This window comes from Martes martes (assembly GCF_963455335.1).
Source record: "Martes martes genome assembly, chromosome: 16".
Taxonomy (NCBI): domain Eukaryota; kingdom Metazoa; phylum Chordata; class Mammalia; order Carnivora; family Mustelidae; genus Martes; species Martes martes.
In genome coordinates this window covers 19,786,132-19,813,899 of record NC_137904.1, presented here as the reverse complement: position 1 = coordinate 19,813,899, position 27,768 = coordinate 19,786,132, and the positions used below count along the sequence as shown (strand labels likewise).

The following is a 27,768-nucleotide window of genomic DNA, read 5'->3' as shown; positions in this document are numbered from 1 at the left end:
CCCTAACCTTGAAGCAGAGGGAGTAAATGAGGGGCAGGTTGCTTATCTACACCCTGTAGTGAGCTAGCTTGTCCTGAAAGGGCAGTGTGTATGCCCAGAAGCCCTTCTCCAGCGAAGTACAGATGAGCAAACAGCATCCTGTCCTCCACAGTGGGACACTTCCTCCTGAACTGCACATCTGCACTGATTGCTTGGTGGACTTATGACCTCTCTTCCTGGTTGCCTTTCCAGGAAGACACTTTGCATCCACACCTCTTCCATCCCTACTTATTCTCCACCCTGCAAGTATCCGAACCCAAACCAGGAGAGCAGGGCTGAGCTATTTACTTGCCCACAGGTCTTGGATTGGAAAAATAAATAAGATGCTGCTCATTTGTTCACAGGTGAAGCAAATCATGGAGGAGGCCGTCACCAGGAAGTTTGTGCATGAGGACAGCAGCCACATCATTGCTCTGTGTGGTGAGTGACTAGGGGCCGATGGGAAGTGGATTGAGAACTGTGGACATTGTTCCAGGCCAAGGAAAGAACAGTCCTCAGGTTTAGTAGTTTTCAGATAGGGCTGCAAGTTAGAATCGAACTCTGAAGCATTTGAGATCTCCCTCGGCCTGGTCCCCGGCCTACTGAATCAGGATCTCTAGGGCCCAAGAATCTACATATATTTAGTTTCTTTGATTTTTTTGTGTGCATCAGAGTCACCCAGCTTATTAAAACACAGATTCCTGAGTCCCAACCCTGGAATTTCTGATTCTGGTAGGTCTGGGCTGGGCCTGAGAATCTGCATTTCTGACAGAGGGTTCTGATGCTGTTGGTCCAGGGACCACACGTTGAAAACCACTGACCTAGGAAATTCCGGTTTGGGAACCACTGCTCTGGTTTGTTCGTTTGTTTAAAGATTTTATTTATTTATTTATTTGGCAGAGAGATCACAAGTAGGCAGAGAGAGGGTGGGGGAAGCAGGCTTCCTGCTGAGCAGAGACCCCCCCCCCCCCGCCCCGCGCCCAATGCGGGGCTCGATCCCAGGACCCTGAGATCATGACTTGAGCCGAAGGCAGAGACTTAACCCACTGAGCCACCCAGGCGCTCCAGTTCTGGTTTATTTTTACTTTAACTTTGCAGGAAAGGTTTGTGTGTTGGGTTGCTTTCTTTGCACATCTACATTCTAATTAACCCCACCTGTGTTGCTCTGGCATCCCAGCTCCAAACACTGGATTGGGTGCAAAACAACATGAGCTACGATAGGAGGGAAAGCCAAAAGCCCTCCTGCCTCACAAGGGGAAAAGTCCGTAATGAAGCGTCCCTTGCTGTGAAGACTCCTGCCTTTGCAGGGCAAGCCTTTCTACATACACTAGAGTTTTCTTGGATTTCCAGGAATTCAAGCTTCCTTTCAGCTCCCTTTCTGAGGGGACAGCTTGCCATCTCTGTGTTGTTTTCGTTGGCCTCTGAGATTGGTGTTTGGGATTTGTGGAAGGGAGGTTGTGTATTTCTGAGAGGAAGGAATGGAAGGAGCAAATAAGGGAAGGAACACTGTTTGACAGTACTGTGGTGAGGCAGATAGAGCTGCCCACCATCAGTCTAGCAACAAATCTGAGGGTCTGCCAGGAGCCAGATCCTGTTCTCCTGATGGGAAAACAACAGTAATGAGGTCGACAGAGTCTCTGCCCCCAAGGGTTTACATTTTGTGGGGAGAGAGAATACCAAATGCACACATAAATATATCCTGTAATAAAGGTATGAAGAAAAATAAAGCAGAGAGGTGAGAGAGAGCTGCTGGAGAGAGATGGCCTGTGAGCAGAGCCTGCGTGATAGACGGAGGAATCACGTGAATCCTGGTGCTCTACTTACTTATGTCATCTTGGACTAGTTTCTTAACTTCTGTCACCCTTAGTTGACTCCCCTAAATACAGGATGATGATTCCCATCTCAAAAGATTTTTATGGGGGTTGAGACGATGCATGTGAGCGTTTCTAGTGTGGTAAGAGCTCAGGAAATGTCTGTCTTTCCTTCTCTTTTGGATGTTGAGGCTGAAACTGGGTTTGGAGGATTTGAGTTCCCACCATCTTCCCTTTGGGTAAGTTTCCCAGTTCTTTGAGATGACGTTATGATTCCCAGGTTTACGAGGAGCAATCTAATCTCACCTTTTCTCAGACAGAACCTATGTTAGGGGAGAAACATGGTAGTCTTGCAGTAAGTCGCTTCGAAGAATATTCGAACTCTACTCCTTTCCACCTGTGTTGTGTGCCCCTGACATCAGCCACTTTCTATCATTTTCACCAGAAGGGCTCTGCTGGTGGCAAATTATGCATGACTTAATTCCTTATCCAGACCACATACAACAAATACAGACAACAGAATAAAATAGCGCAAACAGCTTGTGCATGGGCGCCACACGTGGGTGGCCAAGGGGGACTAGGGGAAAGAGAGGCAGGGAGAAGAGTTGTTGGTATCCCACATTCAGGCCAATTAGGATGAGCAGCAACTGTCAGCTCTCCTCTGATCAGTCCAGGGCCCCCAGGAAGCAGTGGAGCTTTCACTTTTGTCTCCTGCCTGGAAGCCCAGGGTTCTTTCTAACAGGCAGAGATAGTACCCTCAAAAGGAATGCTTCTACTTTCAGCCAGGTTTAGATGCTGAAACGGAACAGGGGTCTCTGAAATAGACCCAAGTCTCCAAGGTTCTACTGGATCTCAGGAGGTGCCTTAGGTCTGCCAGTGCAAACTTAAATGTCCAAAATCAGACAAGAATGGTCCACATAGGGCGCCTGGGTGGCTCAGTGGGTTAAAGCCTCTGTCTTCGGCTCAGGTCGTGATCCCAGGGTCCTGGGATCGAGCCCTACATCGGGCTCTCTGCTCAGTGGGGAGCCTGCTTCCCCCCTTCTTCTCTGCCTGCCTCTGCCTAATTGTGATCTCTGTCTGTCAAATAAATAAATAAAATCTTAAAAAAAAAAAAAGAAGAATGGTCTACACAAGAAGCTATCCAGGTGTGAGACTGCAGGCAGTGGTGTTGGGGACTGGGGTAAACTGAATATTGCTTGCCCCCATTCAGCTCCTGCAAGAATGCCAGTCCAGGCTTGCCATGGCCTTTGTTTTATTTTAAGAGAAACTAGAAGTCTGGGTTCTTATATGAAATTTCCTAATTTTTAAAGATTGATAACTGTGTATTTGTTTTAAGTAGGGATCATGCCCAGCGTGGAGTGCAACACAGGGCTTGAACTCATGATCAAGAGTTGAACGCTTAAAGGACTGAGTCACACAGACACCCCATAGTTCTCATATTTTTTTTTAAAGATTTTATTTATTTATTTAACAGAGAGAGACACAGTGAGAGAGAGAGAGAACACAAGCAGGGGGAGAGGGAGAGGGAGAAGCAGGCTTCCCACCAAGTAGGGAGCCCGATGCAGGGCTCCATCCTAGGACCCTGGGATCATGACCTGAGCCGAAGGCAGATGCTTAATGACTGATCCACCCAGGCGCCCCCATAATTCCCATATTTTAAAAATGTGTGGGTCAAACAAAAGGCATCTCTAAGCCTCTTCCAGTTTGCTGCCCCTGCCTTGGGCTCAGTGCTGTCACTGAGGGGAATGTTAGCAGGAGGTGTTGCCAACAGTATAAAGCTAAGTCAATCCCATAGAAAGAGAAATCCTTGGGCTTTGTCAAAATTGGTATTCAGTGGTGAGATAAATCCCAGTTTGAGCTCAAAATAAGGTTAAAGCAGTGATAATCAAACTTTTTTCCTGTCTGCAATCCATTTACACCCATCATGCAATAGAATCATAACCAGGGATTCTTGGGAGAAGATAGAGGAAAGAATTAGTATGTATTTTTTTTTAATTAAGATTTTTTTATTTATTTGACAGACAGAGATCACAAGTAGGCAGAGAGGCAGGCAGAGAGAGAGGAGGAAGCAGGCTCCCCGTGGAGCAGAGAGCCCGATGCGGGGCTCGATCCCAGGACCCTGGGATCATGACCTGAGCCGAAGGCAGAGGCTTTAACCCACTGAGCCACCCAGGTGCCCCAAGAATTAGTATGTATTGATGGAAAACTCCACCCCTCTGACTTTTTTTTTTTTTTTTAAGATTTTATTTATTTATTTGACAGAGAGAGACCCAGCCAGAGAGGGAACGAACACAAGCAGGGGGAGTGGGAGAGGGACAAGCAGGCTTCCGCTGAGCGGGGAGCCTGATGTGGAGCTCAGTCCCAGGACCCTGGGGATCATGACCTGAGCCCAAGGCAGACACTTAACAACTGAGCCACCCAAGCGCCCCCTCTGGCGTTTTGAAGACTTGATATGCCAGTCTCCTTTACTGCTGGACAAATGCTCAGAAATGCATTTCTAGTCTGAAGTAGATCCAGTCTTATCCTGGCTCCTGCTGTTGTCCCAACCACATCCAGAATTCAGCTTTGTTCTGGGAGGAATCGGAGTGTGGAGAAGATACTGAGAGATCCGAGCAGAGCAAAGGCTGTGAAGGTTGTGTTAACCATGGAGTGGCCACATTCCCTAGAGCCTTGGAGAGCACTGGGGCCCTGGGCCCCTCTGCTCTGTCTGGGCCCCTCTGTTCTTGACAGAGGAGAGCAGGGCCTGGGCAAGATGAGCTGCTCTCAGCTTCCTTAGAGTAGAGATATTTGAACTGGAAACAGAATCTTCCCGGAAAGCCTTGGAAATGGAACTGAAGAATCCCGGAGTTGAGCCCTGACCCTGGGCAAACCTAGGGGAGTTGTGCCAGACCCCTGTTCCTATTACAGGAGGAGGAGAAGTGTGGTTGTTCCTAAACCTGTTTGTCCAGAAGCTGGTCAGGCCCTGTAGGTAGAAACCTTGTGAGGAAGCTTTGCTGGCAAGCTATGGCTAGCAGTGGGGAGGGCTTCTCCCTCCTGCAGGCAGAGGCTGGGTCTTGGGGTGTAAGCCCGAAGCTACCACGGTAGGAAACGGTTCTCTGATATCACTTTTTTATCTTAAAAAGGCTTGTCAAGTTTGCATTTAATTTCATAATCTGGTCCTTGAAACGTTTAATATAGAGACATGCTATTGAATCAAATTAATGCACCTTGATTTCCTTTTTTTTCTTTTTTTAAAGATTTCATTTATTTATTTGACAGAGAAAGAGAGATCACAAGTAGGCGGGGGGGTGGGGAAGCAGGCTCCCTGCTGAGCAGAGAACCTGATGTGGGGCTCGATCCTAGGACCCTGAGATCATGACTTGAACCAAAGGCAGAGGCCTAACCCACTGAGCCACCCAGGTCCTCCTGCACCTTGATTTCTCTGTGGTTTCTTAAATCCCCAGGTGTAAGCTGATGTCTCCTGCCACTGCCTCCCCCCAAGGGCAAGGGGCTTTCAATCTCTTTTAAGTTTTATTTATTTGATAAGTACCCCATGTAGAGCTCAAAAGCACAACCCCAAGATCAAGAGTCTCTTCCTCTTGAGCCAGCCAGGTGCCCCAGGTGCTTTTAGGTTTTGCTTTGGGACACCTCAAAGTTAGGGTTAAGCACCAAACTGTCCCAGATTTTGCTTTTGAACTCTGCATTTGTAATAATAATATACATGCTTAAAGAGGACATGTTTACTGTCCCCGTCAGGGATCTGAGGGAATTCAGGCATCAACACTTGAGCACGGGAGAAGCCACCATTTCTCTGAACCTGCGCTTCCTCGGGCTCCCGGCTGGGTGTGGCTGCCTCCACAGTATTTCTGTGTGCTCTGTTCTGATTGGCCACCGAGTTTGGATTTTAACCTTTGCTGGGTAGAACAGGTTTCTGCTGGCCTGGCACAGCAGGTTCTCAGACTCTTTTTTTTTTTTTAATAAAGATTTTATTTATTTATTTGACAGAGAGGGATCACAAGTAGGCAGAGAGACAGGCAGAGAGAGAGAGGGAGAAGCAGGCTCCCCGCAGAGCAGAGAGCCTGATGCAGGGCTCGATCTCAGGACTCTGGGATCATGACCTGAGCTGAAGGCAGAGGCTTCAACCCACTGAGCCACCCAGGCGCCCCAGGTTCTCAGACTCTTAATGTCTGCTCAGCACAGAAGTCATTTGGGGTGGGGGGTACCCTGGTGGCTCAGTCTTTGGGCATCTGCCTTCAGCTCAGATCGTGATCCCAGGGTCCTGGGATCAAGCCTTCACATTGGGGCTCCCTGCTCAGCAGAGAGCCTCCTTCTCTCCCTCTCCTGCTCCCCCTGCTTATGCACGGGCTCACACGCTCTCTCTCCCTCTGTCAAATAAATAAATATGTAAAATGCTTAAAAAAAAAAAAAAAAGAAGGCACTGGGGGCAGGGCCTAAGCCCACCTCAGCCTTGCCCCTCCGTGACCAGGGTCCCAGCTCTCCCTGCACAGATCTTAGTGTGAGGATTGGTGCTTCAGGCTGAAGATGAGCCTAATGGGAGATGGGGTGGAGTCTGTGGAGCCGGGAGCGGCACCGGGGCTTTATTAACAACCGGCTCCACGCTCCCCGTTGCTAAGCAGCTTTCATTAGCCTGGAAGGTCAGCCGGCTGTGGTGAACTCCTCTGGGGAATGGCGACGCTAATGAGCTGGGAGAGAAGCAGGTGCTGCGGCGGGATTGCCTCTCACCTGAGATGCCGCAGCCAGAGCTATTTCAGCACACGCTGAGATTCAGACTCCAGGCCGTTTTTAGTCTGTGAAAGGAATTCCTTCTCTCTTCTTCCCACCCAGACTGAATGAACAGCTCACTCTCAGGGTGTCTGGCTTCTGCCTCCCATCTGCAAAAAATCAAGTAGGAAGGAATGCCCCCTGGGGAAGGGACTCCTCTCCCCTGCCTTGGGATGAGGCTGAGGACCTGTGGTAGCCCAGACACAAGGGTGACCATGGCCAGTTACTCAGCAGCCCTGAACCCACCCCGGGAGGCTGATGGGAGCACTAACAGAGTGACACAGGTAAAACACACAGCATGGAGCCAGGTATGCATTAGGTGCTCAATAAATGTTGCTCTTATCATCATCATCACCACTACCACCAGCAACTTTCTACTTTGTTCCTCAAAATGATCCTACAGGGTGGGGGGATGGATGAAATAGGTGAAGGGGATTAAGATCACACTAACCGTGGTGATGAGCACTTACTAATGGAACTATTAAATTGTTAGGGTGTACATCTGAAACTAATGTAACACTGCACATTAATTACATTGGAATTAAAAACAAAAAGTGAGGGGCGCCTGGGTGGATCAGTCATTAAGTGTCTGCCTTCTGCTCAGGTTGTGATCTCAGGGTCCTGGGATCCAGCCCCACTTCGGGCTCGCTGCTCTCCGAGAAGCCTGCCTCTGCTCTCCCTCTCCCACTCTTGCTTGTGTTCCCTCTCTCACTATGTCTCTCTGTCAAATAAATAAAATATTTTTTTTTAAAGGAAACTAGGGGCGCCTGGGTGGCTTTGTGGGTTAAAGCCTCGGCCTTTGGCTCAGGTCATGATCTCAGGGTCCTGGGATCGAGCCCCGAGTTGGGCTCTCTGCTCAGCGGGGAGCCTGCTTCTTCCTCTCTCCCTGCCTGCCTCTCCGCCTACTTGTGATCTCTGTCTGTCGAATAAATAAGTAAAATCTTAAAAAAAAAAATAAAAAGGAAACTAATCCCTTATCATATATATGGTTTGCAATATTTTTTTAAAAAAAGAAAGTTTTACTAATTTTGTAGGTGCAATCAAGGTATTATATACATCTTTTAAAAAGAGTCTTTTACAGATATGTATTGAAATAATCACAGATAAAAGTATATGATATCTAAAATTTACTTCAGGATGATCTGGGAATAAGTGAAAAAGTGGTTAGAGATGGTATAGCTGAAACAAGATGGGTCATGACTTGACCATTGCTTGGATTAGGTGATAGGTACATGGTGTTCATTCTGTCATTCTCTTTAATTTGTATATATTTGGAATTTTCCATAATGAAGTTAAAAAAAAAAAAAGTGTCGCCTGGGTGGCTCAGTGGTTAAGGGTCTGCCTTTGGCTGGTCATCCCAGGGTTCTGGGGTTGAGCCCTGCATTGGGCTCCCTATGCAGGGAACCTGCTTCTCCTCCCACTCCTCCTGCTTGTATTCCCTCTCTCGCTGTGTCTCTGTCAAATAAATAAATAAAAATTTTTTAAAAATTAAAATAAATAAAAGGAGGAGGAAGAGATATAAGTGAGTAAAGACAACTCTCCTGAGAAATTTTTCGTAAAGGGGAGCAGCTAAATGGCTCAATACCTGAATGGGGATATAGGACCAAGGGTGGTGGTAGTGGTGGTGGGTTTTTTGTTTGTTTGTTTTTTGAGTTGGAGAAGCTACAGAATATTTATGTGCAAATGGGGAGAACCTAATAGGGAAACATTAAAGATACAGGGAAGGGAAGTGATGTTTGCTGGAATGATGTCCTTGAGAGGTAAAAGGGGCTGAAACCCAATATGTTGGTAGACAGAGTACTGTAGAGAACAGCACAGCCAGACCATCTGTAGGGACAGGAGAGAAGGCAGGGGTTGGGCCTGAGGTGTGGGGAAGAAAGGCACTTATGTGAATGATACCTTCAGGGTACTTGAGAAGTAATAAAGGAGACTTTTGTACCACTGCATAGCCTGTTGCTTGTAGTCACTCAAAACCTATTGAGATGGGACCTGTTCTCTTCCCTCATTGCAGCTGAAGCTCAGAGAGATTTAGGGGTTTGCACAGAGTCAAATAGCTAGTAGGAATCCCTATCCCTCTTGCTCCAAAGCCCGTGCTACCCAGGGATGGATCTGCCCGTGTGGCTACCTAGAAGAGAGCCTTGAGGTTGGGGCATTGAGTTGCAGTTGGCACCTGTGGAGACATGGCTGGTTCATGTCACCAAGCAGTGGACTCGGGGTATTCAGGGATACTCTGGGAGACAGTGGGTCCCTTGCTGAGCTGAGCGAGGCCAGCTCTGGCCTGCTTCCCTGCAAAGCCACTGTGAGTGCTGTACTCGCAGATTCTGCCCTGCGTCTCTATCAGGACAAAGAAGATAGGTATTTGTGGTAGGAATTTCATTTTCCTCACCTGCCAGGTTCTGGACTATCAGGGCCGTGCTTTCTCCTCACACTGAAAGCCTGAATGGGAGCGTTGCTTTCTTGTCTTAGGGCACTGAACAGGGCCAAGTGCCCCGGAAAGCTGAAGCAGTCAGTGTCACTAGTGCCGGCTGAGAGAAAATATACTCTAGTTACCATAGATATGCTTGTTCTGGGTGGAAGTAGTTGTTACAGATCCATGGGTGGAAATAGCCAGCTGGGGAAGTGGGGAGGAGAGAGATAGATGATGCCTGCCCTCTCCCCTTTGCCCTTCCCCCTTCATCTGCTACATTCAAAATACTGATTTCTCCCCTTGGCAGTTGAAGGAAGTTCCTACTTAAAAAAAGGCTGCCCATCCCACCTGTTCCTTTATCTCCAGGGAGGGTGCTGTTCTCCTGGCAGTCTTGATTCCACCATCCAAGCCATTCAGCTTTTATATTTATTTATTTATTTATTTATTTACTTATTTATTTTGCCATTCAGCTTTTAAGTATTCTGCTCTAGGGGCACCTGGCTGTCTCAGTGGAGTGTGAGTCACTTGATTTCGGGGTCATGAGTTTGAACCCCATGTGCAGCATAGAGCTTACTTTAAAAATATTTTTTAGAGGCGCCTGGGTAGCTCAATGAGTTAAGCCTCTGCCTTCAGCTCAGGTCATGATCTCAGGGTCCTGGGATCGAGCCCCACATTGGGTTCTCTGCTCAGCGGGGAGCCTGTTCCCCGCCCCCTGCCTGCCTCTCTGCCTACTTGTGGTGTCTCTTTCTCTGTCAAATAAAATAAATAAAATCTTTAAATAAATAAATAAAATATTGTTTAAGGGGTGCCTGGGTGGCTCAGTCGGTTAAGTATCTACCTTCAGCTTGGGTCATGATCCCAGGATCCTGGGATCGAGTCCCGTGTCCAGCTCCCTACTCATCAGGGAGTCTGCCCCTAATCCCTGCTCATGCTCTTGCGTGTGCTCTCTCTCTCTCAAATAAATAAAATATTTAAAAAATTTTACTAATAAAATTTTAAAAACAAAATTCTGCTCTGAGTAGTATCCTCAAAAACTCCAGGATCCAAACCAGCCATCTGTGGCTGACTGCTCCACCCAGCACCATCCTCACTTGGGTTCTCTATGGAGACTACAACCAAAGGCCCCCATTGCACAGATGGCAGCCAGCAGAGGTGGGGGAGCAGAAATTACTTGCCACACCTGCTCTTCCCATTACCAGCCCTTCGTGGCTCAGAGCCTTGGGCTTAGCCTTCACGTCAGACTGTGCTAGCTCTGGATGCAGTGTCCCTACATCTCAACCAACTGGCCTGGTTCTCTGAAGGACATTCAGTGGATCCCCCAATTACCAGGCCTCTTGGCTGCTGAGCACAGTTTTAAACATAGGTATGTATGTGAGAGCCAGGGTTGTTCCTGAGGTTTCCTGGGCTGATTGAGGATGCTTCTCAACTACTGCTGCCTGTCCTGGGCAGCCATAGTTTTAGGCCATTCTTATTGCCCCTCGAGCTACCTCAGCTTGTCTCACCTGCTGAATGGTTTCTCTGGTCTGTGGCTAAGCTCAGTAGAGCCCATGTGCTCTTGGGAGGGTGGGGAACCAAGCCAGTTGGGAGGGATTACTGAGGGAGCTGGTGAAGGACTGGGTGCCCATGGACAGACTCAGCCTTTTTGGGTTTTGTGAGTTTTGGTTCACCTCCAGGCTAGAGAAAGTATCTCGCATCATCTCATTATAGAATCACGGGATCTGGGTTGGAATGGTCACCTGTTTAATTATAATAATTAGTATTCGGATTGGGTAATATGTTACCTGGTTCAAAAATAAAAAGTGTACAAGAAGTGTACAGTGTAAAGTTTACTCCTTTACCTGGCTCCGTTCACCCACTTTCCCTCCACTTACCCATTTGCACACAGGTAACCGCTACCACTTTTTGTTTCTTATGCATCCTTCCAGAATTTTTTATCCTAGTAATAGAAATTATATTCTTTGTTTCCCATACACACACCCTTTTTGTAACAAAAAGGTATGCAGTCATACTTCTTGCTTTAGGGGACATTTCATTGTTAGTTCCTAGAAAACACCGTCACTCGTTTTCAGAGCTGTAGAATAATCCGTTGTATGAATATACCATATTTACTTAACCCGTTCCCGTTGATGCACACGAGGATAGTTTCCAGTCTCTTGCTGTTGTAATTGGTAATCTTGCAGTGATATCTGTAGACTAGATTCTCAGAAGAGGGGTTACCGGGTCCGAGGTTATTGGCACTACTGAGAGAGAGTGCCACACTGCCTGCAGAGGAGCAGGGAAGGGAAAGTCAGCCCTCCACATGGCAAGCTCTGAGAAGATTCAGTAACTTCCTGGGTCCCTTCCATCTCTGTATACCAATGGCTCCTCTTCTAAATTGGATTCCTTGGAATGGTTAAATCGGTATGTAAGGATTTGTGGGAGGGAGTCCTAGAGGAGTCTCTTAGTACTTGTGGTCTTCAGCCCATTTAGCATCGGTTAAGCCCCATAACTTAATAGACATTATTGGAACATAAGGCTGGTGAGGGAAAGTTCCAGGGCTAGTCATGGCCTGTAATTCCCAGTTTTTCCCTGCGAAGATGATGCAAGACCTTTTGGGAGAGATGTCCACAGCAAGGCTTGTAGTTCTTGTCATTCCCTGAGGCTGCTTGTCAGTGGGATGGGATAACAGAGCAGAGAGGGTTCCGTGGGCTCAGCTGGCACCATCGCTCCAAAGTTTTACTGGAAGACCAAGGTGAGGAGAGAGAGGGTTGTGCTTATGGAACCACGTCTGTTTGTGTGTTTTGATTTATTCACCCAAACCTTTCCACTCCAATCAATGACCAAAAATAGTATTGATTTGTGTTACTTAGTATATATTTGTCCCATATGACATAAGCTAGATGATGTCAGGGATGTCTCATCCCTCTTCTGGTGGACCCAGAGTAGCTATAGGTGGTACCAGGACCCAGTGGAACTGGGGGTCTCGAGCCTTACTTAAAAGGAGAATGGGTTGGGCTGACTTGGTGCTTAAGCCACAGTGGGCATCTCCTGCCACAGCCTTCCACCCTGGGGAGGGGTCATGGTGGCAGCGTGGGGCAGAAAGTGGAATAAGGTGCTGGAGTTCTGCTTGGTGCTCTGGGCCTTCAGTCAGGAAAGGCAAAACATGGACGTCTGGATGGCTTCTCCCAGGAAAGGGTGCTTGATGGTCTGTGAGAGGCCCTCCCTGGGCAGCGAGGGCAGCAGGAGACTTGGACCTCATTGCTGATGGTTCTGCAACTGAGTTCTGAGTGGTGTTCACTGTACAGTGTGGGGCAGGGAGAGTCTTTGTACTTGCACCTCTGAGTTTCGACCCGTGGAACTGTCTGTGGTTCAGCTCAACCCAAAAGTATTAGAGCAGGAATTCTAAAGCTTTTGAGGGTCAGGTGCCCCTTTTAGAAGCTAAAAATCATGGATACTTTATCTGGAAAAATACTCACATAAGCATGCTGGAGCACACCAGTGATTTTGTATGCAATATTTGGGGGTCTTTGGAAGGCACAGAAGCTCACCCACAAACCCTCTTAGGATAGTAGTTCTCAATTATCATTGGTGTTATTGTTATTACTATTGTGCCTACATGCTGCATGCAATAATTTTCATTGTGTCTGCTCACATCGGTGGAGGGTGGGCAGACAGCCCTGTGGGGATGGGGAAGGACAAGTGCAGTTTGAACAGTCAGTGGCCAAGGAGCGCATGGCTGGGTTAAGAATACCTGGCATAGAGGGTCATTTACATTGCTTGGAAGGTTGAGAGTTGCGGGGGATTTCTCCTTCCCCAGACATTTCCTGGCACCTTGCCTGCATTCTGTAGAAGGAACTTAGGGGCCATGCCATGAGCAGGAGGGTACTGGGCATGATGTCTGCGTTTCTCTTGATATTCTCTACTTGCAATATTTGCCTCTGCTCACCCCGGAGAACCCTAACACCTGTGCCCAGAGGCTTCCTGAGAGTGTGGGTGTGGCCCAGCGGGTGGAAGCGCTACTACCCACCAGTCCCGGCTCCCCAGCCTGGCTGCATTTGCAATATCCTGGGGAAGGTGGGAAGGCTAATGGCTCATTATGCCAGCAATTAGTTACATTACTGAGGCGCATGATTCCCTCTAGGACTGGTGCCACCTGCTGCCGCTCTGGTCACGTTCAGTGCTGCTTCTCTCCCCCCAAAACGGGGAGTGCAACCCCAGGAAATGGTCACCACTTTCCTATCGGTGCTGCAACCCCAGGATCAAGAGACCAGGTCTCACTCACCTGGGCGCAGGGCCACACAGGACCTCCAGGGACCAAGGGCACAGCCATGGAGTAGAGTATGTGGACACTTAAGGAGAGATTCTCCCACATGCTCCATACACACATGATATGTGTAGGTATGTCCGTCTGTATACACATGTACACACACATGTGTGAACATGCTGGGAGGGAAAGGCTGTGCCTTGTAAAATAAAGTTCTCTGAGACCTGAGCAGGGAAGAGCCCAGTAGGAAGCTCCTAGGAGAGGGAGGGTCCTGCCTTATTTCCCTTGGGTCCAACCTACAGGTCGGTCCCCAGGACTCTTTCCAACCTCTTGACTTCAATACAAGACAGGGTCAGACACAACTCATAGGACAGCAGAGACTGCCTGTCAGTACTGAAAATGAGAACAAAACCAGATGAGAGCCTGGGTCAGTGGTTATTTCCCAAGGCCAGGCTTCATATTCTAATGACCCTAGGCACAGTCAAGCTGATGGGGCCTTAATTCCCCTCTTCCTGAGAGAACAGCATCTCCACCTACCTCTGGGCAGCCTGTGATTCCGCCTCTCCTCTTCCTGCCAGGGAGGGTCTTGCAAAAACCCAGCCCTTGCAGGTTAACCGTGGAACAGGATCTCGCTAAAAAGGGTTGAGGACTCAGGTACCCGACAAGGACAGAGTACCTCCTGCGTGCCAGACACATGCAAGGACTTTACTCAGTTCATCCTGTGTGACGTTTCATGCCAGTCCTAAGAAGTAGCCCCATTTCTGAGTGTTTTCCCCCATGTTTCCCAGGGGTGGTGAGTGGCCATGTGCTAAGCTCCAGACCCTGTTCTGACTCCCACCTCTGTCATAGCACTGTTGTCAGTCGTATAGAAAGAACACCTGTGTGACATGAGGGGACCCCTCTTCCTTCCACCTATGGGGCCCCCCAACACAGCTGGAAGAAGTGAAAGGGCCTGGGCCAGGGTTTAGGATCCTGGGTTGTGGTTCTGGCCCTGCTACTGCATGACTATGATCAACTCCCTCTTTTGGCCTTTCCCTCCTCATAATGGGTGAGCAACCCCCATTCATACTAATATTTTTAGACTCTGCACATGCCTGGGGCAACTCCCCACTCTTTCCCCCCAAGTCCTTCTTTCCTTCCTGCAGGATCCAGATGGAGGGAATAAGCTAGCCCCTAAAAACATGAATGAGTAAAGGGAAATCCTACCAGCATGGGAAATAGAAATCTCTCGCTCTCGGCTGCAGGGCTCATCAATAATTCAGGAGCCGTTGTTGGGTCTGATCTTTGCCGCGGCCTCATCAATATTTCACCTCCTTCCCAGAGCCCTGTTCCTTAGCAACCACATCATCCATGCTTTCCGGGAGGGCTGCCAGGCTGTGTGCTTCCTGCAGCCCCTGTCCTGTCGGGACTGTCCATGCTTGACCTCGTGGGCGGGGGAGGAGCCAGTGGAACTGGCAGCTTTGGTCCTCACAGTCCTGGGGGAGTGCTGCACACAGGAGGCATATACACACCAGGCAAGGGACAGGGAGAAGGATGTTATGGCATGTCAGCCCCTAAAGGTCCACCCTGGGCAGGGACGGAGAGACAGGGAGGGTAATTTCAGAAGGAGGTCGGGGCATATGGTCCTGGCCTGCCCTTCTCCCTCATCCCAGCATGGGTCAGGGCCTGCCCGTACTCCGCTCTCCCTTTCCCCCTTGCACCCAGGCTCAGGTGCTGGTTTTCTCTGCGGCTCAGGTGCAGTGGAGGCTTGCCTCCTACATCAGCTGAGAAGGCGTGCTGCCGGCTTCCTGCGCAGTGACAAGATGGCCGCCCTGTTCACCAAGGTGGGGAAGACGTGCCCGGTGGCTGGGGAGATTTGCCACAAGGTACAGGAGCTACAGCAACAAGTAGAGAGCAGGTGAGCCCTGGGCTGGCTCCTATCACGCCCCTCTGCTCCTTGCACTTGGCATTTGCTGCTTCCCAGGCTGGATTCCTGGGCTCATTTTTTGCAGGGTCCCTGGGATGAGAGACCAGTCTCAGGATGGGGGTTGGCTCCTTTTGGACACAAGCCCCCATGTCAACCCCTCATCTTCATCACCCCTCTGGGTTCTTGTGGCACCAAACTCTGCTCCTAGCGCTGCTTGTCTGGGGCTTCCCCCCCAGACCTTCCATTTCTGAAGCCCACCATCTCTTTGCAGGAAACCCTCGGCGGGCAACCAGGATGCCCTGCGGAGACAGGGCTCTGCCAGCGGGAAGGCCCCAGCACTCAGTCTGCAGGCCTTAAAGCACATATGGGTGCGCACAGCGCTCATCGAGAAAGTGCTGGACAGGGTCATGCAGTACCTGGTAGAGAACTGCAGGTGACTGCCCCATTCCCCAGGCAGCCCCTCCCTGGGGCCCACCTCCTGAGCAGTCCTTCAGCCCCATCCTTCAGCATGCAGGATTGTCCCCAGCAGTGTATAGGCATGCCCCATCTTCCCCTTTCGCATCCAGAAAGCATAGACCACACTGGGCTCCCCACAGAGCTCAGTCCTTGTGGACTCATTTCTTATTAGTGACTCCCATGAAAGGGTCTTTGTGGGGATGTCCACACTTGGTCGGCTTGACTGTCCTGGAATGAACCCCCTGTCTGTCTCTCCCCCTGGCAGCAAGTACTACGAGAAGGAGGCGTTACTGGCAGATCCTGTGTTTGGCCCCATCTTGGCCTCTCTTCTAGGTAAGCCTGAGAGCAGAGAGGCCTATGCTGGGCCGGTGGGGACTGAGGGGCAGGTGCTGAAGGGGCCCCATCCGAGCTAACTGTCCCTGTCTCCACAGTGGGACCTTGTGCCTTGGAGTACACCAAGCTCAAGACGGCTGATCACTACTGGACTGACCCCTCCGCGGATGAGCTGGTCCAGAGGCACCGTATCCGGGGTCCCCCTAATCGCCAGGACTCCCCTGCAAAGCGCCCAGCCCTCGGAGTAGGTATCCCTCTCCCCACCCCTTATACTTATCCAGGCTATGCCCATGGCCCTGTAGGAAAGGGTGGCTTGGCCTCCGTGTTCCTTGCAGACACAGGCTGGACCTTAGAGATGCATCAAGGTAATGGTTACCACAGGAGAGGAGAGCCTTTTATCCCTGCTGGCACTCACATAAACGCCAGGAGCACACCAGTGGCCCGTGGCTGGAGGGTGGAGGGTGGCTGAGAGCAGACCCAGGACAGAATGGACCCCTGGGTCAGCTAGAGAGGGTCTGTGTGGAAGCCTTGTGTTGTTTGAGGCAGATATCCTGGGGCTGTGGGCTGAGCTGTGCCTTCCTGTTTAGATCCGGAAGCGGCATTCGAGTGGCAGTGCGGCAGAGGACAGGCTGGCTGCCTGTGCCCGTGAGTACGTGGAGTCCCTGCACCAGAATTCAAGGACACGGCTTCTCTACGGCAAGAACAACGTGCTGGTGCAGCCGGTAAGAAAACTGAATGCCCTCCTCTCCCTCTTCAGAAAGGCCCAGGACTGGAACCTTCCAGTCACATGTGTCCCCTTTCTCAGGGGCTTGACTATAGAGAAGTAAGCGGGACCCCCCACTCCCCCTTACTTCGCCCTCATATGCCCCGTGTCCAGCATTGAGCTGGCAGCAACCGACTCTGTTAGTTAGCATCTGCACTGCTAACTGAGAAGCAGGCTGTCCAAAGGTGGGAATGGCAGCCGGATGGCAGGGTGAACTCCTGGCTTGGGTATGGCTGGCCCAGGGCATACCTGGTATCCAGGAGGCTGACAGAACAGAGAACAGAGCCAGTAGCCCCAGGCCAGCCAGGGAGAGGAGGGACCCACATCTTCATGCAGCTCATGTTCTCCCCTCCCTCTTCCTGGCCTCCATTCCAGGGTCCTGGGACTGTGCTAGCTCGGGCTCCCCAGCTCCCGCCTGGAGTTTAGGTCTCAGAGGCCTCTCCTGGGAGTCTTAGCACCTTGTCACCTCTGCCTTCTGCTGTGTCTCCTCCCCACAGAAGGAGGACATGGAGGCCGTCCCTGGCTACCTCTCCCTGCACCAGGCTGCAGAGAGCCTAACTCTGAAGTGGACCCCTAACCAGCTCATGAACGGGACTCTGGGGGACTCCGAGCTGGAGAAAAGGTGGGGGCTCTGGGACTCCAGGCAGGGGGGTGCAAGACTCCGCTTGCTCCAGGAGGCAGGCCTCACTCCTTATCCTGATGCCAAGAATTGCAGGAATAGGCTGCCTAGAGAGAGTCCCAAGCTCTCTAAGATCAAGCCAGGCCTGGGCATGAAGAGGTTGGCCTGAGCCAAGCTCAAGGCAGCTGAGACTGCCAGGCTCTGTGCCATGACAGCACAGGCCCAGATGGACATGCCTGGGCGAGGTCACTTCTCGGCCACAGTCCTCCTGTCTTCAGGGTCATTTCACAGGTTTTGGCGGTGGGAAATGAAGAAAGTGGGATGACGGGTCTCGTGACACAGTGACATCGATCTGGTTGCTTTCCAGCGTTTACTGGGACTATGCCCTGGTTGTTCCCTTCAGTCAGATCGTCTGCATCCACTGCCACCAGCAAAGTGAGCCTCCCTTGTCCTGGGCACAGGGTTGAGGACAGAGAGAGACAGCCCCTTCCCGGCCACATGCTATACAGAGCCCATTGGGTGTCCTGGCCTCCTCCCATCATGCCCATGCGTCCGGTCGGGAAGCCTGGCTGACTGGGTTGTGGTGGTGATCACGGGGTCTCGGGGGCCCAGCCTCACCTGTGCATGTACACCCCACAGAGAGCGGTGGCACGCTCGTGCTGGTGAGCCAGGATGGCATCCAGAGGCCACCGCTGCACTTCCCACAGGGAGGCCACCTGCTTTCCTTTCTGTCCTGCCTGGAGAATGGGCTGCTGCCCCGAGGACAGCTAGAGCCCCCGCTCTGGACCCAGCAGGGGAAGGTACCTCAGGGCTCGGGATGTGTGAGGGGGGCTCTCTGCTCACTTCCTTCCTTTCCGCACTGGAGTTCTTAGCGGCTCCCTCGGGCAGGACCAGGGGTCAGACGCTGCCCTGCACAGGCCGACCCCCAACCTTCCCTCCACAGGGGAAAGTGTTCCCCAAGCTACGGAAACGCAGCAGCGTGCGGACCATGGATGTGGAGGAGATGGGCACTGGGCGGGCCACAGACTACGTGTTCCGCATCATTTACCCTGGCCACAGGCACGAGCACAGTGAGTGTCTCAAGCTTCATCCGTGGAGGAAGAGAGAAAGACGCTCAGGGAGGTGGGGGAGTGCCGTGTCACCCAGGAGTGGTGGCAGGCAGGGTCCACTCACTGACCAGGCCTCTTGCCAGACCTTCCCCTGCAGATCAACCCTCTGAGAAGCTGCCTCTCTTCTACCTGGCTGTCTTCCCCCACCTTGTCACCCCAAGATACTTGCCTCAGCCAATACTGTACAGTTTTCTCTTAGCCTTTCCTGCCCTGGCCTGAGGGGGAAAAAAAAATGTGGTGAGACTAGAAAGGGAAGGTGGAGAACTCCATTCCTCCAGGGCCCCACGGCCTGCCTGCCACAAGGCAGCCTGGGTGTAGGATCAGTGCTTCCTTTTGGATGGTGCAAGTTGTTCCTGATTGCCCCAGAGCCAGAGCCCTCTTCGGACCAGCTACTGGTCAGAGGAGCTTTAGCTGGAGTAGGGGTGCACCTGAAGGTGAAACTTGGAGCTGGTCAGGGATCCTTGGTGACTGGGATCCGAGAGATGACTTGGCACTCGTGGGTCCTGCCCCACCTGGACATACACCTCTGGGCCCATGGGGCCTGTCTACGTTTCTGCCAACATCAGCGATCCCTTTCTGGTGTGAATGCTGCTGCTCCCTGTAGGTTTCTCTGGGCCAGACTCCCCAGTCTTGGGGATAAACTCAGGGAATTTATGAGCACAGAGCATTTTTTGCCAACTGGGCCACCTGGTCCCTAAATTTCCTAACTTGGGCCAATAAGTTGTCAGCAAGTTGTTTCTGCATTAGCAGACAGATGACCCAGACAGCAAACACATAGCCATAGCCCAGATAGCCCCTACAGGCCTGATGGGCACGAGCCATGGGGGGCCATTGGACCCCCCTCCCAGAGGTGCTTAACTAGGAGCCACACCTTATGTCAGAACGTGTTTGCAAACCTGCCATTTAATCTTGGGCTGCTGCTCAGCTGAGATGACCCACGTCCCCTCTTTAAGCCTTGGCATCTCCTAGTTCTGGTCACTTTGCTCTAAGGACTGTGTCCCCAGAGGGCAAGCCAGGGCCCCCAGGAACTGAAACCCAATGGAGTCACTCAGGCTCCTCGTATGCAGCTCTGGGCAAACCTTGATGAAGTTTGGATTTGCAGTCTCAGGAGGGGGATTTGGGGTAATCTGCAGATTTGGTTCAGCCGGACCATGAAGTGAGCTGGAGAACGATCAGGATCTGTCTGCCAGCAGTCGTGCCAGTTCTGGCCAGGGCTGGGGAACTCCTGAGCTGCCTGCCTGTCCCCACTGGTCCCTGTCTTTCACTCCCCTTGCTCCCCTGTCAGTTCTCTGTCTTCTGTTCTTCCTAGACAGGGCCTCCTCCCACGGAGCTCTGGAGCTGCCACCTTGCCCTCACTCTCTTCCACACTGTCCCCAGTAAATCATTCAGAGAGCTCTCGGTCCCCCCAGCCCGTTCTCAGCGCCAGCAGGTTCAAGGCGACCCAGACTCTCTGGCCCCCTGCCTGCAAGGAGGGAGTCTGGTGCCTCCCGCCAGGACCAGGTGCTCATGCCTCTGCCTCTCTCGCTGTTCTCTTTGAGCAGTCACTATTAACTACCACCACCTAGCGGCCAGCCGCGCGGCCTCGGTGGACGATGATGAGGAAGAGGAGGATAAACTGCACGCGATGCTCTCAATGATCTGCTCGCGGAACCTCACAGCTCCCAATCCGATGAAAGGTTTTTATCCCTGCCCCGCCCCCGCCCCGCCCTGCCCCACCCCACCCCGCCCCGCCCCGCCCCCTGGCCCACCTGCCACCCTCTGCAGGGGCTCGGCCGGCAGTGTTGGCGTTATGGGACTGGGGTGGTCCCCCAGCAGGAGGCAGGTCAGGGAGGGTGGAAAGAGGTACTGGCAAGAAGAGGGGATGGTACAAAGAGCAGGGGGCTCGGGGCTCCCCATCGAGTCTGTAAGGGAGAGGGCTTCATGCCCGAGAGGGAGGATCCTCTGGTAGGAAGATCAGACCATCTGGTTGCCTCTCAGGAACCCCGAATGTCTTTCCAAGTGCTGTACCTAGGGGTCATGCTGGCAAACCTGAGGCAGTGTCTCTCTCTTTCTCCCCTGCTGGCTGGGAAGACTGGGCTCCTGGCCCTGTACCTCTGACTTGTGACTTAACAGAAACAGGATAGAGGTACAGGCCCCTCCCCGGCAGGGGTGAGGGCTCGACAGCTTACCTGAATGAGTCCCTGGCTCAGGTGAGGGGTTGGAGCCACAGTGGAAAGGGACCCAGGGCTGGGTTTACCCAACAAGGCTGATGGCTCCAGCAGGTACTGCCTGGTGCTTCAGCATGAAGTCTAGAAATAAACGTGCCAGAGATCTAAGACAGGTGTTTCCCACCCTCCCAGACCTCAGAGCCACTGATCACAGAGGAGGTCCCTTCATTGTAAACGACCCAGCACAGTGCCCAGAGCTCCTCAGCGTTGATTCCTCTGTCCACCACCCATCCTTAGCACAGAGATAGGTCGGTAGAGAAGGAGAAACCCACTCTTTACAGAGTGATTTAGCCGGGTAACCTGAGAAGTCGAGGCCAGGATGCTCAAGGGAAAACCTGTTATGAAAGGGCTGGGGCCTGCTTTCTTGGAGTTTAAGGGAACTTCTCCATTTCCACCCATTCCCGTGCCGTAGAATTAATTTCTTCTCCCCTTTTCCTGACCCTACAGAGGATATCTAAGAATATGTGACACACATATTGCTTCCACAAACTTCTACCAAACAGCCCAGTCCCTTAGCCCAGACACCAAATCAGCAACGAGCCCCCACCCCTCCACTCCCTGGGAAACTAAGTCTGTGGCCTAGCACCCACCTAGCACACCCTCAGCACAGCCCTAGCAGCTGCCTCCTACCTGCCACATGCCTGCCCTTGTGCCCTGCCTCCGTTGTAGCCCCCCTGGACAGGTCCCCTGGGTAAGAGTGCAAGGGAGCCTCACTTCTGATATTGTCTGCACACAACTCGCCATCTGGTTCCTTGCAAACCTGGGCTCGGGGCTGATGCTTATTTACAGGCTAAGGTATTCCGAGCAGTGTAGGAAGGCTGAGTCAGGAAGGACAAGGATCCTTTTCCTACAGCGTGAGCGGATATCAGGCTGGAGGCTTGGGGAGGGGGTCCCCACAGAGCCCCTGTCTTGGCAGACTTGGTGCTAGGAAGCCCAACCCTGACCAGTCTTAGGGCCGAGGCTTCCAGGGTCAGAGAAGCCTCCGTGCCCATGGAGCCCAGAGGCCTCAGGCCTCATCTGGGCTTCCTCTTGGGGGAACTCGGGAACCAGACCAACCCAGTATGCAGGCTCTGGGCCCCCAGTACTTGGGGAGAGGAGAGGAGGCAGGAGAGGAGAATTGGCAGGTGGTTGGGGTTGTGATGGGAGCCCCTACCCCGCCCCAGTCCATAATGACAACACTGTCGAGTCTGTTCTACTAGCCGTTGCTTTTCAGGCCTGCCACATGCTTGACTTGTGCATGTGAATCAAGGGGCGGGTGTCCAGACTCTCCTCCCCCTCCCCCCACCTCTCCTCCTCCTCCTGCTACCTCCCCACAGAGCAGAGATGCTGTTCACTCTAATTCTGCTCCAGGCCAGGCACCTTTCACTCGGAGTCTTAGGGGCTGTGGGGTTCAACCATCCTGATCGTTTTTGCTACAAACTTTCCTCATGCTCAGAGGAGAGAGTCAGAGTCAAAGCTGGCCCAGCAGATCCCCCTATCCCCCCCGTGTCCAGCCTGCTGCCCCTCACCCAGTCACTCCAGAGCTCCAGCTGTCTGCACTGGGTTAATTCAGAGATGCAGTGTTCAATGCTGGCTGGTTCAGCTCCTTCCTGGAGAATTAAGGTGAAGAGCATTGACCCAGGAGTCTTGCCTTGGTTGGGCCCTACTTTTTGGGCATGAGCTTGTTTCCCTATGTGCCCACCATTCATCCTCTGCACCTGTCGTGCCCCCACCCCCACCCCCACCCCCGCCTGCCCGCCTGTTGCCTGCTGCCTGCCTGGCTGGGCCTGTTCCCACCCTCCCTCTCATGACTGGCCTTTCTCTTGCCTGTTGCAAGGGCAGGAGCTGGGCTCCTGCCCCACCGAACCGAACCTGCATTTGTCCCCTCTCTCTTCTTCCCAGTTTTGGGCATGGCTTGCAACTCCTCACTCCCAGAGCCGCAGCCCTTTCCACACTGAGTATGTTCCCTTAATTTGCCTCCTGGTGGAGCTGAAGGGCCAGGTAGCTACAAAAATCCCTGCTGTGGGTCTGAGAAGAGAGCCTCAGGCCAAGACAGGCCATCTCCTGAGGGGATTGGAGGAGGCTTAGCTCCGCCCTCCCCACCAAGGCTCACTCTGACAAAAATCGGGCCTAGGTCTGCTCCAGACTCCTAGCAGGCCAGGGCCCAGGCTGTGATTCATATGAAAAAGTGCTGCTTGAAAAAAGTTTCTTTGTACTTTGATGTACAGCTGTCTTTCCTTCTTCCCTCTTCTGTGCTCTCCCGTTCTCTCCTGGTGTCATCTCCTGGTCCTTACACTTTCTGCCCTCACTTTGCTTCGTCTTTGTCACAGAGTCCCCTGTGGGCAGTGTTCTGCCCCACTTGGGCCCTAGGAACTCTCAAGGGTCTTGAGTTCTGACTCAGACCAGCTGGGCTGGCTGAAAGGCTCCATCCGCTGGTGGCATAGATGTGTCCAGGGAGCCATCTTCTGAGGCTGCACTGGGCACGTTCTGGGTGGTGGAACTAGGTGCCCAGCCACCGCCCCACAATGGCCTGACAGCGCTGGGACTTTTACCCTTCCTGCCAGCTCACCTGTGTGTGTGTGGGAGGCCGCCATGTTCAATGCAGTCTGGCTGGGCGAGGCCAGAGAACTCGGGGAGAACCCGTGTGAGTTGGCAGCAAGAGCACCTGGGTGGGGGAGCACTGCTCCTCCTTAACCTGTGACAGGTTCTAGAACCCTCAGAGAGGTAAGGTCTGGGGACCGGGACGAGTGGCTCCGGGATCCTCAGGAGCTCTGATCAGTGGAGACTCCTGATGTGGAAAGGTTCCAAGGCTTGCTGCATTCCTGGCACCTTCCTGCCCAGCTCAGAGTTTGTCCAGGACGACCAGGCTGAATCGTTGAGGGCAAAGCCAGCTGGTGGTATTTTAAAGAGCTTAGGCTTTTGCTTTTTTTTTTTTTTTTTTTTGCTCCTTCTAAAAAAACAAGTGTTTATTCCATCGCCAATAGCAAGATGGAGAGAACAGACCCAAGTATCCACAAATCAGACCAAGTATTTTATCACATGCAGAAAGACTAGGCAGAGGGTGGGAAGCATCAGGTGCCCTCTCTCTCCACCATTTCCATCTCCGGGCTCTGGACCAGGCAGGTGCCACCTTGGTGGTTTTCTACCAGTGGGTGACTTCATGCTGCAGCTCTGGGCACAGAGGTGGGCATGCTATAGGGTGCTAGTGGGGAGGGAGCCCGCCAGGCCCTGACCATGGCCCCCTTCCTGTCCTCAGATGCTGGCGACATGATCGAAATGCAGGGCTTCGGGCCCAGCCTGCCAGCCTGGCATCTGGAGTCCCTGTGCAACCAGGGCTCCTGTCTCTTCTGCTCCACCCGCAGCTCCCCATATGCCACTCCCAGCCACTGCAGCTGTGTCCCTGACCGGTGAGTGGGCCCTGTGGCTGGGTCTGCCTGTGTGCATTCTGCCCTTAGTGGCTGTGTCACTTGTCTGACAGGGTGGCCTCAGGCTGGACAGACCTGGGTTCAATTTCCCTTCTGCAACCTATGTGACTTTGACGTGTTACTGAGTCCCTGTGAGCCTCTACGTCACTGAGCCTCTGTTTCCTCATCTGTAAAATGGGAACAATAGCACCTCCTTCCTAAGGTACTTGTGAGGACCAAATGAGGTGTGTGACTCAGTGCCCAGAGCCATGCCCCACACATAGTAGATACTCAGCAGGCGCTCTCCTTCCCAATGTGGACAGGGACTCTGTCGTCAGGCTGTGCATCTGAGGGCGCACACTAGATATCTGGGCACTGCCAGGTGCCGGGTATATGGATGGCATTTGTGTGAGGGCCACACGCCAGCCCCTGATGCTTTCACAGGCTGTTCTCTTCTACCTGTTAACTTCATTTTTTGCCTGTGACTCCTCGTGACCCTGAGATGGTTCTCTATTTTCACCTGAGGAAACCAAGATTCACTAACATGAAGTGAAGTTAGTTGCCCCAAATCTCTTGGGTGGTTGGGGGCCAGGCTAGGTGCCCAGCAGCTCCGTCTAGGGTGACTGACAGACCCAGGGAGGCCACAGATGTGCTACTGGGCAGCTGGTCCTACTCCTCACACCACCTGAGCACCTTACCTGCCCCTAGGCCAGAATGTCCTCTTTCAACCTCCTCCCACCAGAGGGGCTGGATCCCCTCCCCTCTGAGCCAGGTTATTTCCACAGGTTGCCCCTCAGGCTGCTGTGTGAGAGCATGAAGAGGCAGATCGTGTCCCGGGCCTTCTATGGCTGTGAGTGTAGGGTGAGGTGGGGCCAAGAGCAGGGAGAGCTGGGGGAGGCACCATTGTCACGGGTCCTGGCTACCCCTGCCCCCCACAGGGCTGGCCTACTGCCGCCACCTGTCCACGGTACGGACCCATCTGTCAGCACTGGTGCATCACAACATCATCCCTCCTACCCGGCCCCCGGGGGCCTCAGGGGGCCTCACCAAGGATGTGTGGAGCAAATATCAGAAGGACGAAAAGGTGCACACTCTGAGGAGCCAGGGCCAGAGGCTGGGTCAAGGGGCTGGGGGTGGGGGGCCGGCAAAAGCAGCAGCGAGTATGGGGCAGGCTGCCCTGGGAGTAGCTCTCATTGACTGGATGGGCATTCAAGTAAAATGTAATAGAGGTCGGGACTGAGAGCCTTGGGGTGGCCCAGGTCATGGTGGAATCTCAGACAGCTGGGTCTGTGGGCTTCTGTGGGAAGGGGGATGGACGGGTCCTAGTCTGCTTCCACATTATTCTGAAACCTCAGGCAAATCTCTGTTGCCTGTCCTGGAAGTAAAGGAGGTTGAACTGGATCTCATCCAGCTGTGATCTGGGGCAGGGAGGACATGCCCACCCCAAAGTAGGGCTGGCCTGGGCTTCAGTGGCGTGACAGAATCACTGTCCCCAGCCCCAGCCTCCAATGGGAGGAATGGAGGCAGGGTCACCCCGCGGGGCTGCAGTGACCACGGGGGCTCTACGGTCTTTCCTTCCCGGGTCCCTCAGAACTACAAGGAGCTGGAGCTGCTCCGGCAGGTTTACTACGGGGGCGTGGAGCACGAGATCCGTAAGGACGTCTGGCCCTTTCTGCTTGGCCACTACAAGTTTGGCATGAGCAAGAAAGAGATGGAGCAGGTAAGGGGACCCCACTCCCATGGGGTAGAGAGATGGGGAGCTGGGCCAAGGGGCCCCAGGGAGGGGCCTTTCAAGCCTTGGCCCCTTCCCAGCTGGAAAGAAATATGGCAGAGGAAGTTGTTAGCAGAGCAGCCCCGCTGTCTTCACCGCTAGGCCCAATCCTGGTCTCCAGCTGTCCTGGGGTGCTGCCCCACCTCCGCAGTCACGGTGTGCTCTCGGACAGGTGGACTCAGCTGTGGCAGCAAGGTACAAGAGGGTGCTGGCCGAGTGGAAGGCCTGCGAGGTGGCAGTGAGGCAGCGGGAGCGGGAGGCCCAGCCAGCCACGCTCACCAAGTTCTCCTCGGGCAGCAGCATCGACAGCCACGTTCAGCGCCTCGTCCACCGAGATTCCACCATCAGCAATGACGTGAGCCTGACGGGACCTGGGGGAGCTGGGGGCAGGGGCCAGTGGCGTTCTATAGGATTAAGGCAGAGTCCTGAGCACCAGCCTGAACTCTAGGAGTCACTGGGAGAATGGCTTAATGTGTCTGTGTCTCATTTTCTTCTGCTGAAAAGCCGGCTGACGGTCCCCCTGCCGCCCACTTCTCTGAGTGTCGCAGGAATAAAATGAGATAGTGCACTGTGTTCTGTTTTAATGGACGAACGGGGAAAGAAGCTTGGGTCAGGATTTAGGGAAGTCCTCCTTCCTTGTAGAGAGATCTTTCAAAGCTAGAAACAGGCAGCCCAGGGTTGGAGACCCAGGTCCATGGCCAGTGAGATGAGCAACTCCTTTTCTCTGGGGCTTGGTGTCCGCCTCTTAGCTCTGTTGTCCTCTGACCGTGGAGGTTTCACCAAGAGCTGTTGATCAGAGACCAGGACAGAGGGCTCCCATCGGCATCTACTGGCAAGACCAACCCCCAACCCCACCACCCACCATGGTGTCCTCTGTTCCCTATAGAACTGACGGTACAAAGCTAGTTCAGAGCTTAGTTAGTTCTCCTGGCCTCACCCTGGCCTTTAGATGAACAACAAGTTCCACACTACGGCTGCTGGGCCAAACCAGAAACGATAAGAAGTTCCTATTTGACTAACTTATGCTTTTTCCCTTCAAATTGTCTCTCTAGATAATGTCTATTCTTGTTACTTTACTAAATCCTTGCACTAACAGAGAACTGAAGCTGGAACAAGACTTAAAGAAATATAACCACCAAGAGAATTCTTTGCACTCCTTTCTATGTGTCTTATTCTTACTCCCTTATTCATGAGCGTGCTCTCTCTCTCCGCCTTTGGGTTCTGTGCCGTCCCAGGGCTGTACCGGTGCCCCCGCTGCTTAGCCCACGAGCAGCAATAGCTTTCCTTGCTGGCACTGACCCGGGGCTCTGTGCTGCCTTTCCTGATTCTAACCCAATGCCTTATGCTTGTTGCCAGAGTGAAAACTCCTTTTAGCGTCCCTTTCCCTACATAGTCCAAATAGAAATCTGTATACATATACAGTCTGTATATGTCTCTTTTCTTTTTCATAGGACTTGTCCACAGTGACAGACTGTTAAAAATCTAGAACAGGTTATCTTTCATTTCTTAAAATCCCCCTCCTAAGCTTGTGTGAAGCTCCTGTAACCGATTAGGCTAGAGAAGATTCCTGTCTTGTTCTGCTAAATGTCCGATTCTGAACATAGGAAGAACCTGTTTTCCTCACACCTCTAGCCTGCTGCCCGCTGGGCTGCCCCAGCAGCCACCCCAAGCCTGGGGGCAGCCTTCATTCGCGCGCAGCTCTCCTGACCTGAGGCAGCCTTGTGACTTCGGTGTTTGGAGATCTACACGTGGCTCACGTTGGCCATCCGGTGTCTGAGCCTCCAGTTCCCCTTCCCTGTGGCCACTACGGGAAGTCCTGGCATGCTTCCCGCCTTTTCTCAGGCCCCAGAGAGAGGCCCAGGAGGGGGACTAGATAGGGCTAAATATGGTGTCTTTCCGCTTGCCTGGAGCCCGATCGCTCTCCAGCTGGTTGCCTGGGTCAGAAGGGGAGGCTCGGCAAGCCGGGTGGAGGCCAGGACGA

The 27,768-nt window shown here is 52.7% G+C and overlaps 1 protein-coding gene across 1 annotated transcript in view; it reads left to right on the top strand.

Annotated features, from left to right (window-relative positions):
- Positions 1 to 395: 395 nt before the first annotated feature.
- Positions 396 to 27,768, top strand: part of SGSM2 (small G protein signaling modulator 2) — a gene marked incomplete at its 5' end in the record, with an annotated part of 32,024 nt that continues 4,651 nt past the window's right edge. Inside the window, 16 exons of the mRNA XM_080826620.1 lie at positions 396 to 459; positions 14,975 to 15,137; positions 15,418 to 15,579; positions 15,868 to 15,935; positions 16,034 to 16,179; positions 16,523 to 16,657; positions 17,196 to 17,320; positions 17,685 to 17,752; positions 17,957 to 18,117; positions 18,261 to 18,387; positions 19,968 to 20,102; positions 23,869 to 24,019; positions 24,802 to 24,866; positions 24,955 to 25,100; positions 25,608 to 25,736; positions 25,960 to 26,142. Coding sequence (XP_080682746.1) covers positions 396 to 459; positions 14,975 to 15,137; positions 15,418 to 15,579; positions 15,868 to 15,935; positions 16,034 to 16,179; positions 16,523 to 16,657; positions 17,196 to 17,320; positions 17,685 to 17,752; positions 17,957 to 18,117; positions 18,261 to 18,387; positions 19,968 to 20,102; positions 23,869 to 24,019; positions 24,802 to 24,866; positions 24,955 to 25,100; positions 25,608 to 25,736; positions 25,960 to 26,142 — 2,028 coding nt within the window. The remainder of the gene's footprint in view (positions 460 to 14,974; positions 15,138 to 15,417; positions 15,580 to 15,867; positions 15,936 to 16,033; positions 16,180 to 16,522; positions 16,658 to 17,195; positions 17,321 to 17,684; positions 17,753 to 17,956; positions 18,118 to 18,260; positions 18,388 to 19,967; positions 20,103 to 23,868; positions 24,020 to 24,801; positions 24,867 to 24,954; positions 25,101 to 25,607; positions 25,737 to 25,959; positions 26,143 to 27,768) is intronic.